We start from the raw sequence: 12192 nt of genomic DNA on the forward strand, positions 1-12192 counted from the left end.
AGGTCAAACAAATGAAAGTCCTTGATGTATAGCTGATGCAACACTATCCATACAATCCAACTTGATTTATGGAACAGTTGCCCTAGTGCATGTAATGTTATGTAATGTACTGTAATGTTACATAATTCCTTACTTATGGTTATCTGTTTGGGAGGCTTTATAGAAATATATAATACAACATAAACCTTATAAAACACAGTGTAAAATAAAAAGTCATCTAACTGAATAATCATATGTATTGATTCTTTAATATACACCTGTGGTCTGAATACCCACTTATTTAATTTATGTGACATAGCACAACATAATCACTTGGAAATATGCTACAATTCAAAAGTTTGGGGTCAGTAACCTTTTCCTTAATTAAAATGAAAGACATTTTTAAAGTAAATACATTTGTAATGTTAAAAAAGAGATCAGTTTGAAAGAAAATCCGTTTCTTTTGAACTTTCAGTTAATCAAAGAAATATGAAAAAGTATCAGTTTCTACAAAAAAGCAGCACATATTCAATATCTATAATAAAAGTCTGCATGTTAGAATTTATGGGGGATCACGTGACACTGAAGACTATAGTAATGCCTGCTGAAAATGCAGATTTACATTTTAAAATATATTCAACTAGGAAACATTTATTTTATGGCAATAATATTTCAAACATTACTGTTTTATTTCTGATCAAACAAATGCAGAGCATAAGAGACTTTTCTGATTTCATAACCCCAAACTGATGTCTACTGAATATGTGACAAAAAATGTAAATAAACTAATCCAAACAAGACAGTATTTTAGTGTATTAATAGTATCATAACAGCAGATCTTGAATCATAACCTTCATCACAGCTGATGTATGCAAAAGCGTGATTGCAATAACATCACTCATACACTTCAAGGAAGTACTATATAATACATTTAAGTGTATTTATTTATTTACACTAAAGTGATTCGAGCACAAAAACCTCAACATCTCTCTGTTTCAGTCTAACTAGTATTTCATTTCCTGACACAACCATTATATCATTAGATCAAATGGATTTGATATTTACTGAGGGATACAAAGAAAAAAAAAATTAAGAGAGGGAGAAAGAGACTTCATATTAAAGAACATACATGGGAAAAATAACTAATGTGACAAATTAAATAGAACTATTCTTAATCAGCATTGATAAAGACAACCAAAAGTTGACAATAAGAAAATAATATTTAGATAAGGAGAGACAAATAACACACGTAGATGTGTGAGAGAGCACTGTGTATTTCTTATACACAATAATAAGAAGAGGTGCTTTTGGAGGCAGCTTTGCCCAAAAACATGAAGACTTGTTAAAAAATTACATCTAGCTGAAAAAGATACTTATAAAGATTTTTTCATTTACCCTAAAGAGAAATGATTTTACAAGGGAGGTGACATAAAAAGCTAGTGAGAGAAAACAAACCCCAGACTTGAAGAATAAAGATGTGGTGTAAAGAAACCGCATTAAAAGGCCGGGCTGAGTTTCCACTGAGAGTTTGCGGGGCAAGAGTTCTTTCAGATTTGATATATGTGCATGTGAGTAAAAGAAAAACCTTTTAACCACTGCTGTCTTTTACTTTTATTCACCTGATTGACTACACACCACCCCTTCTTCAGTATCTTTAGAGTTTGGGTGTTTTTCTCACTTTGTTCTGAGCACAGATTTTCCAGGATATTTTTTTTCATTTGTGTGTGGTGTGACAGATGCAGCTTCACCCTATGGAGGAATGCTTTTAGGTGTGTTAGACCTATTCTAAAAGTATGCAGGTGTGTGTGTGTCCAGGTCACTTGTGATTTTTCTGGGAGTGTAAGGCGGAGTCGTCAAACAGTGGGTTTTTCACCTCCATCTCTCCAGTCTAAAGAGGGGAAAAAAATAACAACAAATTTAGCAAATATATAACGGTCATACTTGTTTAGTTAATATGTTTTTTCTTTCTTTTAAATATTAGGACTGCATCTATAAATCAATTTCTGAAGGCATGGGACACCAAAAACTGTAGTAATGGCAACTGAAAATTCAGCTTTGCCATCACAGGAATTAATTTAATGGGAGACACTGCAGGCAAAACACTGTTTTTTCATGCACCTCTCAAGTTTGAGATTTTGGTGTGGTTTTTTTTTCAGACTAGTGGAAAGAAAACATCCAAAATACACGTTTAAGTGTTTCTTTTATAGCACTTTATCTATTTATGTCAATAGATTTCAATTACAATGCATATTTTTAAAGGCCGTTTTCTCAAAATTCTTTTTTTCTCCTACACTGAGCCATAAATCTCCACTTCAGTAGCACACCAAACTTTACATTTTTATTCCCGTCTATATCCTGAAGGTTTTTACAGAGGAATTTGTTCATTTATAATTTGTCTTGATTTATGATTTAACTCTAATATGTCAAAAAAAGTCAACAAGAATTTTGAAACTGACATCATCCAGTGTTTAGATTTCTGTACTAGAAATGTATGCAAATTAGTGCATATTTCATTAAATAATGACTCATTTGCATATTTAAACCTTACATTTTAGAAAACATGTAATACAAAAAATATTTGCAATTATCAATGTAATCAATCAGCTGGGTAAGGCGATAACTATTAGTTATTTTTTTACCCTATTCACCTGCGGTGTCTCTTAATTTGAAACTAGACAATTTTAGTCATTTTATTCATATTTTAAAGCAATACGGTTGTTACTGTATTTTTGATCAAATAAATACAGCCTTGGTGAGCATAAGAGACTAAAAGTAAAAAAAAAAAAAGTAAACCTTTGAATGGAAGTGTGCATGCATTATATATTTTACAACAAATTTAGTAAAAAAATAAATTACAAATTAAATTAAATACAATTTTCAATTAATTAAATTAAATGAATTAATTTCAAATTTAAACAAAACAGTATTTAAAAATGTATTTATGTATTTTTTTTCTGTTAATATTATCATAAAAACACATGTTAAATAGAGATGCTAAATGCTGAAAAGCTGCTAAATGCAAAAATGTTCACATACCGGTGCCAGTCCAGGGCACTCGTACACAGTGAAATCTCCCACTTCATTCTCCTCATCTGATGTGGCCCCAGACTCCGAGACTTTAGGTTCTGCTTTATGTCTGTGTTCAAAATAAAAATCATTATATTAACATCTTTAACAGATATAACATGGAACACTTTTTATGAGACTTGCTTCATCTTCACTGTCATGATGTCATAACCTTCGCACAATAGCACAGTGACAACAGAAAGGGATTTGACATATCAATCTATGTATTTACATTTCATAACCAAAAGTTCATCCAACTATAAAAGTAGTGCAGCATCAAAAAGGATGGTTTAGACAACGTTACACTCAAACAAAAAGGGCTATGTTTTTTTTTTTTTTAAATAATGCAGGTAATAAAAAAAAAACATACACTACTATAGAAAAAGTTTAAATAAGTTTTATGCCATAAACGCTGATATTGAAACCAGTACTCTTAGCATGATTCATATGAAGTGCAATGTATATATGTACATGAAAGTGGAAGCAAGTAAGAAGGAAGGAAATGAGTAAGGAAAATGATATGTATTTTTACATTCACGTTCTTGGCCAGCATTCTCTTAAACCAACTTACGATAAAAATACACAAATAATGTTCAAGGAAATCACAGGGACCGAGAGCGGAGAGGAGACAATGCAGCTAAAGCGACTAAAGCAATGAAGAGATCATATATTGTGCTTACTTCTCCATTGAGAGCATCTGTTGTTTCTGATGCTGGTAATGATACATCTGAGCACTGTGAGCCAGGGTTTTATCCCCAGACTAAAACATGGAAAGAGATGGTTGTAAACACACATTACTAGAAGTGCCAAAGTGTTTATTGTATTTTTCCGATGTATGACCTGGCATTAATGCAAATGCTCTTACTGAAGTATGATTATGACTGGGACCAGCAGCATGAAACGCAGGGTAATCAACTTTCTCAGTCAGATGAGTTTCTCTCTGTAGCCTGTAAAAGACCAAAAAAAGAAAAGAAATCAAGCTAAAGTTCAATAGAATTACACAGTTAACAAAAAAAAAAAAAAGCACTGGAAATGACAAAATTATTAAAGGATATAAAATTATTTATTTTTATACTAATATCATTTTTTTTTTTATTTAAAAGACTGAAAAAAGTATATAAAGGGATAAAAATATTATAATATATTGTATATCAAAAGGAAAACTATAAAAGGATGCACTGACAACTATTTATTTTAAAATGTAATTTATTTATATCATTATATATCTATACCTATATTTAACATTATAATTATATTAAATTTAATACTATTATAATATATTTTTATATCATAAGTTATATTAATTACATTAATGCAAAAAAAAAAAAAAAAACGTTTTCTCCCCCTAAAGTAGTTAAATATCACAGAACTAACTTTTATCTGCTTCTTTCTTCATTAGTTTGACCAGGAAGCTTTTAGAAACACACTACAGTGGCATGATAATGGTTCGGGCTGACATCCCAAACTGACAAATAAAAAGAATAAAGATTCAACTGACCTGACCCAGCAGACAGCAGCGATGATGAGCGCCATGGACCCCACAATAATGCATAAAGAGATCATCACTGCTCCCAATGATACAAACACACACAATTATAAGAGAAAGAGAAACAGAGACAGACAAGAAAAACTATGAGGAGGACTGTCACATACAGAACATCTTGATTCATCGAAATAAGGGACGTGCGTGAAGTGTGTAAATTGACACATGCCAGAGACGTTTCGATATAATTACTAACGTCTGAGGACAAGCCAATTATAAAAGTACAAAACATCATGTGATGGGCCTGCTTTAAAATGCCATCTTTGTCAGGGATGCAGGCAAGCCAAACCAGAGTAAATCCGGTAAATGGCATTAAAAATAGCACACACAGAAAGATTTCTGTGGAAACCGGGTCAATGCTGAAATGATTCAAAAAAATAACAACTCACAACACATTGATCATAATTAGGCTTTAAACCAAATGTGACCCTGGACCACAAAACCAGTCATAAGGGTCAATTTTTCGAAATTGAGATATATACATCATCTTAAAGCTGAATAAATAATCTTGTTAGGATAAGACAATATTTGGCCGAGATACAACTATTTGAAAATCTGGAATCTGAGGGTGCAAAAAAAATTGAAATATTGAGAAAATCACCTTTAAAGTTGTCCAAATGAAGTTCTTAGCAATGCATATTACTAATCAAAAATTAAGTTTTAATATATTTACAGTAGGAAATTTACAAAATATCTTCATGGAACATGTATAATATATATATACCCCAGCGACTTATATATGATCCAGGGTCACAAATCAGAAAAAACCTAGTGACACATACAGACTAGCAGGCTGTCTCTGGAGGAGTGAGGGGAGATGATCGGCCCGTGGCGGTCGGACGAGTTTGTGACCGATTTAGGGGTCTGGTGTGTTGGTGTGGATGGGCCACTGGTCGTTGGTTCTACAGTCGGGGGTTTGTGCAGACTCTTCTGCTTCGATTCTGACTGGGATTGCAGAGGAGACTGTGAGCGAGAGTCTAGAGAGGAGATGAAGAGACAGAGAGAGACAGAAAAAGAGAACAAAAGGAAATCCGATTACAAAAAAAAAACAAAACCTTATGCCGATTTGCAAAAAAGGCCTAATGTTACCTAATTTGATGATGCGGAGTTCCAAAATATCACAAACATTTACCATCACATAGTCCCCCCCCCCCCCCCCCCCCATTTTTAATAAAGAATTATTCAAATTGTATAATTTAACTTACAATCTACAAACGAGTCAAATGTCAAAAATACGCTTTTTTTCACAATATCTGTAATTTTCTGTTGCTGTTTGGATGTAGCAGAGTTTTTAATAAAGAATTATTCAAATTGTATAATTTAACTTACAATCTACAAACGAGTCAAATGTCAAAAATACGCTTTTTTCACAATATCTGTAATTTTCTGTTGCTGTTTGGATGTAGCAGAAAACATCATATTCAGTCACTGGTCATAATTCTAACCTTAAAATCAGGATTAGGCATAAAATAATGGCTTCAGAATCATTCATACATGTACAAATGGGCTGAGGATCTGGCTCAGAGGAATGTCTTTGTGGCAGTTTTTCTTGTGTTGTAGGGATAAAACAAGACTTGTTCACCTTACAAATTGTTTGTCGAAAGCAAAAATGCTATGAAATCATATTTTGTGAGAGGGTGTGACGTCCTAATACAGCAAAACAGCCACTCGTTTTGGAATCAAAACCAAATTAGGAAGAAACAAGTATTGGATTTCATTGAGCAAATATGATGTGTTATTTTTTATCCTTATTTCAGCATTAAAAAATTATTTTTATCTAACGTCCCTAAAGTTACTATATTATTTTCTTATTTAACAGCATTTTTCCACCGTTAACTAAGCGGCAAAGGCTTCTGCAATCCGAATGTACCGCTGTTTGTTTTACACTACACTACATTAAAACAAGCGAGGTGCAAAGCTCAGAAGGGTTTGCTATGAATCATGACCACTATAACCGCTATATTAACCATAACCACACAGATTTTAAGAGCAGATAGTTCAAACCTGGCTGTTTGATTTCTGACATTTGCTGCTTGGAAATGACGGAGGACAGATAGTCGATTTCTTCATCGACGTCAGGATGAGAGGCTGTGGAAATAGAGATAGAATGTCATGTGGTAAAAATATCAAAAGACAAACATGCTTCTACAATTGAACAGACACAAAAATCATGCTACCATTTTTTTTCTGTACTTCTTACCAAATGCAGCTCAGTCTCAATTGTATTGAGAGCATATTATCAAACTTCGTAAATATTCACATACATAATGTGTGAGGGAAGTGTGATGAGTGGGCTGTGTGTGTCCTGAGAGTGAGAGTGTGCCAGAGTGTTGTTTGTTTGACACGCTCTAAAGGCAAAACAAAGGCAGCACATGGTTTAATGGTACGCTTGGCCAGACAGTAAGCTGCATTCCAAGACTATGGAAAACCGTCCCTCTTGACAACCAGCCTGAGTGTGTGTGTGTGTGTGGCCAGGGAGAGGGGGTGTGTGATCACTCATTACCTCTCACACGCCGGAACGCAACACAAACTCCTACAACATTCAGAATGGAAAGAGTTGTGAGTTTTGAATCAGCGAATCAACTGATCTGACAGAACCGATTCACTGAATCAAAACTCTGTTGTCATTTATCTTTAAAAAATCGATTTAAATAAAGGACGATATTAAAAAGAATGGCTCTCTTTGTGCTCCTATACTCAACAGTGTTATTCCATTTAAAAATGTATCAAACATAATAATCTATACTTTATAATGGCATAAAACAATATTGAATATTTCGCATATGTTGATTAAATTATTCAGCACTGGTTAGTAAATGTTAAACCAGCAACAAAATAATAACATATATATATATATGGCAAAAGCTCATTATATCATTCAGCCTTAGATGGTTAATTTTATACAACCAAAAAATAATATAGAATATACTGCAAATATAAATTACATTAACCAGCCCTTAATTTAATAAAAATCAACAAAATAGTACTAAACTATAAATATTCATTACATCATCCAGCCCCAGTTGGTTAATTATATATACTATATATATATATATATATATATATATATATATATATATATATATATATATAAACATAATATATTGCAAATATCAATTACAACATAATAATAACAATACAATATAATGACATCAACCAACCCTAGCAGATTAATTTTATATAATAAAAAACAGAACACATTGCATATATTATTTATATAAGAATATAATAAAATATAATTAAAAAAAAAAGAATATATTGGAAATAATCAACAAGTCCAAGGTAGTTAATAAAAAAAAAATTATATATATACATACATACATACATACGTACGTACGTAAGCACGCACACACGCACACACACACTATGTCATCCAGCCCTAGGTTGGTCAATTTTTTTAAATACAATAATATTGAACACACTGTAAATAAATATTAAATTTATTTACCAGCCATAGTTGGCCAATTTTAGATAGTTAAAAAAATGTATTACATCTCCAGACTCTTTGTATTACCAACAAAATAATGTTGACTATATCATAAATAATCAATATATCGCCCAGCCCTGGTTTTGTTTGCTCTTCCTTGAAAAAACACTCTGTCCTGGGTTGACACATTGATAAAGGTCACCTGCATAAATTTAACAGCCAAGGTTTTGCGTGGTGAGGTGTTGCATATTGTACACAGCTTATGTCAGCAAAGAGCTGCTGAATAAAAGTGACATTTCCATACAGCAACTTAATCTCGATTATCAACCTTGCACATAGACTATAAATATCAAAACTTTCCTCAGCACTGTACCATAAAGTATTGACAGACTTGAGCTACTGTTTAATGTCATGACGGTTTGTGTTTAGTCTACAGCTGACTGGCCATCTGCCTCCTGGAACAAGACTGATGTGATAGAACAGCACATATCGCTGGCTGAACACCCCCACACTCCACAGCAGGTGTCAAACCATCTGTACTTGTTTTGAGGGGACAAGTGAACCTGTAAATCTGTGGTTTACACATAAAGGGGGTGTTCACAAACAGTCCAGCCTGACTAAAGCTGATGAACAATTTAATAAAAGTTTTGACTCAGTAGGTGCTAGAAGAGTAGACAACTTGTTCCACAACTTTACATGCAATTTAATCAGTAAACACTATAACTGTAATTTTTCATATTATTATTATGAAATCAAATGAGTATTTTTTTAAATAATTCACATTTGTGAAAAGTGTATAAAGAAAGAGTAATATTAAATCTAACATTATATTACTCAATTAACATACTTTTATTGCTAACTACAAGTCTGCACTTCACTGGTGATGGGAAAAACTAATTTTTTGAAGTTTTAAATAAAAGATTGTAAAAGATTATTGGAGTATGTTTTAAAGGAAGATGCTCTTTCAGTCTTTCTCCCTCAAAATTTCACGTTTAGTTCAATGTATTACTTGCTGTTTTTGGGTAACTGAAATTTACTGAGTGAAAATTGTTTCTACATCTACATTTTTTTTTCAGAATGGCAATGTTAAGACATTATGCTTTCACAAAATTGTGCCTTGATACTACAGACCATTTACTGTTTGAATTTGCATGCAAAATTAGCATATTAACAAAAAAAGAAAAGAATGCATACTTAAAAATTCCTCATGAAAAAGTATACAATCTTGGCTGCTTTTGTGATAATATAATTTGGGATACACTATTTTCTCTGACTTCTGTTAGTATATAATGCAGCTTTCTATAACTAGCCAGATATAAAGCACTCTGACTAATACAGTACAGACTATTTTTGAAGTTTTGGACACGATTATTCTGCCATCTAGTGGTGGCTTCACTAAAATGCACTGGTCAGTGATTACTGTGTTTTTGACAGAGAATTGAGTGCTCAAATCAAAAAATAATGTAGTGATGACACATCAAATTCAAGTCAAATCAAAAAACAAAAGTACAATTATTATATGCGATTCACTGACATGCAAGTTAACACAAATAGTACTACCAGCCAGTCTGTTTCAGTCAATATGATAATTAACACATCCACGTAAGTGTTAAAATCAGGCAGGTGTTTATTTTTGTCCGGTGTCTCTCTCTCTGTCTGATCAGTGCTGCAAAAATGAGACTGCTGACCTACATAGACAGATGATGACTTTGGTTATGCTGATGGCTGTTAAATACCTTGTCAGTGTGGCCCAAATTCAAGGGCAGGAGAAATAAATCAGCATTGCAAAAACATAATGCGGTATTAAAATCCAAATGAATTTTTATTATTCTTTCAAACTCTAAAACACCCCGTGTTGTTCACTCATAACCATATTAAAGCAAAGAGACTCGTGACGCAGGACTGTTTGCTCAGTAAACTCTTTAACAGCAGGTTCCACCTTGGTCTAACATTCACTATCACTTTAATTGCGCTCTTTGAATCTTTAAGACTGTTCTGTAAGGTATTTCAAAAGGCCAGAGGTAAAGGTGTAAGAGACAAAACTGCTTCCAAAATCAAGGTAAACTATCCTACTTGAGAATACAGAGCAGCTAACGTTTAATTTTGACCACCCTTGTCAAAATAACAAAGAAACTGCCATGTGCAATCTTATTTTTCAAAACAGTTTATGAATATATAGCTGTCATGGAACTACATTATAGTTGTCAGAGCCATTAATAACAAGTTTGTAACATTTTTCTGGATCTTAACATTTTGTATTAAAATATGCACATTTTGAATATTTCTCACATACGGTATTAGCGTACTCACATATAACCGTATCACATGACATTCTAGTCAATTTCGTATGCATGAGAAACTTCCTTTTTTTTTTTTTTAAATCTCAAGGATGTTTGGGTAGAGTCTTTTAAATATTAAAAGACATTAAAATATTTAATTTCAGTGTTTGGAGTAACTAGTTACATGTAACGGAATAATGTAATTTAATTACTAAATAAATGTAACTGTAATCTGTTACAGTTACTGAGAAAAATGTGTAATTAAATTACAGTTACATCAAAAGGGGGTTACATCTGAACATTTTCACGCACGTAAAGATATGACTGATTTCTTTCCCAAATTGCATTGACTGCTTTAAAATATGAGACACCAATGTTTCAGGAGTTTAGGACACAGAATAGTACACATGCTTATTCAATGACTGTTTTATTTCCTCTTTGGGTTTAAGTATATGCTTTATTGTGTAAGATTAGCTGATTTTTTTCAAGGCATTGTTAGATGTCAGTGTTTCCTCTCATAGCTATGCAAAGGTATTTTAGCTATGATTTTAAATCTGTATTTAACCTCAGAATGATCTCAAAGTAAAACGAGGTGCTAAAGTCTGATTAGTCAGTCTGACAGTAATAAGTGTTGAGTCCTACTGTAAGGTTAACCCTGCCTGTTTTAAATGTTTCAACAGTTGAAAACATTCGTTAGAAATTTAGAAAAGTAATCAAAAAGTAATCCAATGTAATCAGTTACATTACTTTAATAAAATATGATATTTTAAATAGGGTAACTTGTAATCTGTAACCTATTAAATTTCCAAAGTAACCTTCCCAACACTGTTTAATTTGAAAAACTATTTAGGAACTATTGTTTTTTTATCGTTCAAATGAAAAGTTATGCTGTCATGCTGCAAGTTTACGGTTTTATGCGTCAAATCCTTTTGTGCACGACTCCTGTAGAAATGGCAAAGCATGGAAAATGGCATAGAGCACCATTTGATTTTTCAGCTATAATAGTACATTAATAAAACCTAACAAATGATTAATAAAAATGTCAAATTACATCAAATGTAAATTTCTTTCTGAAAGCATATGTCGCTAAAATTGACACTTAAAAATATTTATTATAAAGGCATAACTCTAGCTAAGATTGCTGTATTGCAATCGATTTAAAAAAAAGAATGTTATTTCTTTCTGCTAGGGCATGCAGTGCTCACATGGAATTACATTAAAGCCAAGGCTGCACACAGACACACGCGTGCACGCTTACAATCCATCTGATTAAATTCAGTCATGTGCCTCTGCCACACGAGGAGAGACAGAGAGAGAGATTAAGCATTATGCTCACCACAAAACCAACAGAAACGGTGAGAGAGGAGAGAAACGAGAGCAAAAGCACAGGCCAGATGATGGGAGGATCTGCGGTCTAAACCATCAACATCATCTCTTCTTTCACGACGGCATTAGTCACAGGCCGAGGGTTCGGTTAATGAATGCACAGCATTTGGCTCGAGAAAACGGTTCTGTGCCGCCTGACTCACACCAAAGCAAAGGCCAGATTAGACAATAGGTGCTAAATAAATCACAGTGACACAGTAGCCAGAAGGAGGGTAGGGTGGATGTGTGAAAGTAGTGCTGGGCGGTATACCGGTTCATACCGAATACCGGTGTTTATTTTTGTTATATGAATTTTTAAAATACCGCAATACCGGTGTATGACACTTAAACAACGCTCGGAACGCGACACTGTTTGAAAGGGGTCCCTTTTCAGTGTTGCACTGTGGTGAGGGAACAGCTGTATGTGTTACTAAGCGTGAAAGTTCCGAAACTGAAGCTGTAGAACTAATAGAACGTGATGACACAGAAGAACTCATCCACAATATCCACATTGACCGCCACAAATATCCCCC

General features: G+C 33.2%; 1 protein-coding gene across 1 annotated transcript in view; it reads right to left on the reverse strand.

Annotated features, from left to right (window-relative positions):
• Positions 1-1728: 1728 nt before the first annotated feature.
• The window catches only part of LOC107595698 (neural proliferation differentiation and control protein 1-like), a 14871-nt gene continuing 4407 nt past the window's right edge, over positions 1729-12192 (reverse strand). Inside the window, exons 3-9 of the mRNA XM_016286192.1 lie at positions 6593-6676; positions 5371-5565; positions 4544-4610; positions 3911-3992; positions 3726-3805; positions 3016-3115; positions 1729-1867 (exon numbers count right to left, since the gene is read on the reverse strand). Coding sequence (XP_016141678.1) covers positions 1796-1867; positions 3016-3115; positions 3726-3805; positions 3911-3992; positions 4544-4610; positions 5371-5565; positions 6593-6676 — 680 coding nt within the window. The 3' untranslated portion in view covers positions 1729-1795. The remainder of the gene's footprint in view (positions 1868-3015; positions 3116-3725; positions 3806-3910; positions 3993-4543; positions 4611-5370; positions 5566-6592; positions 6677-12192) is intronic.

This window comes from Sinocyclocheilus grahami, unplaced genomic scaffold (genome assembly GCF_001515645.1).
Source record: "Sinocyclocheilus grahami isolate Dianchi unplaced genomic scaffold, SAMN03320097.WGS_v1.1 scaffold207.1, whole genome shotgun sequence".
In the NCBI taxonomy this organism is placed as follows: Eukaryota; Metazoa; Chordata; class Actinopteri; order Cypriniformes; family Cyprinidae; genus Sinocyclocheilus; species Sinocyclocheilus grahami.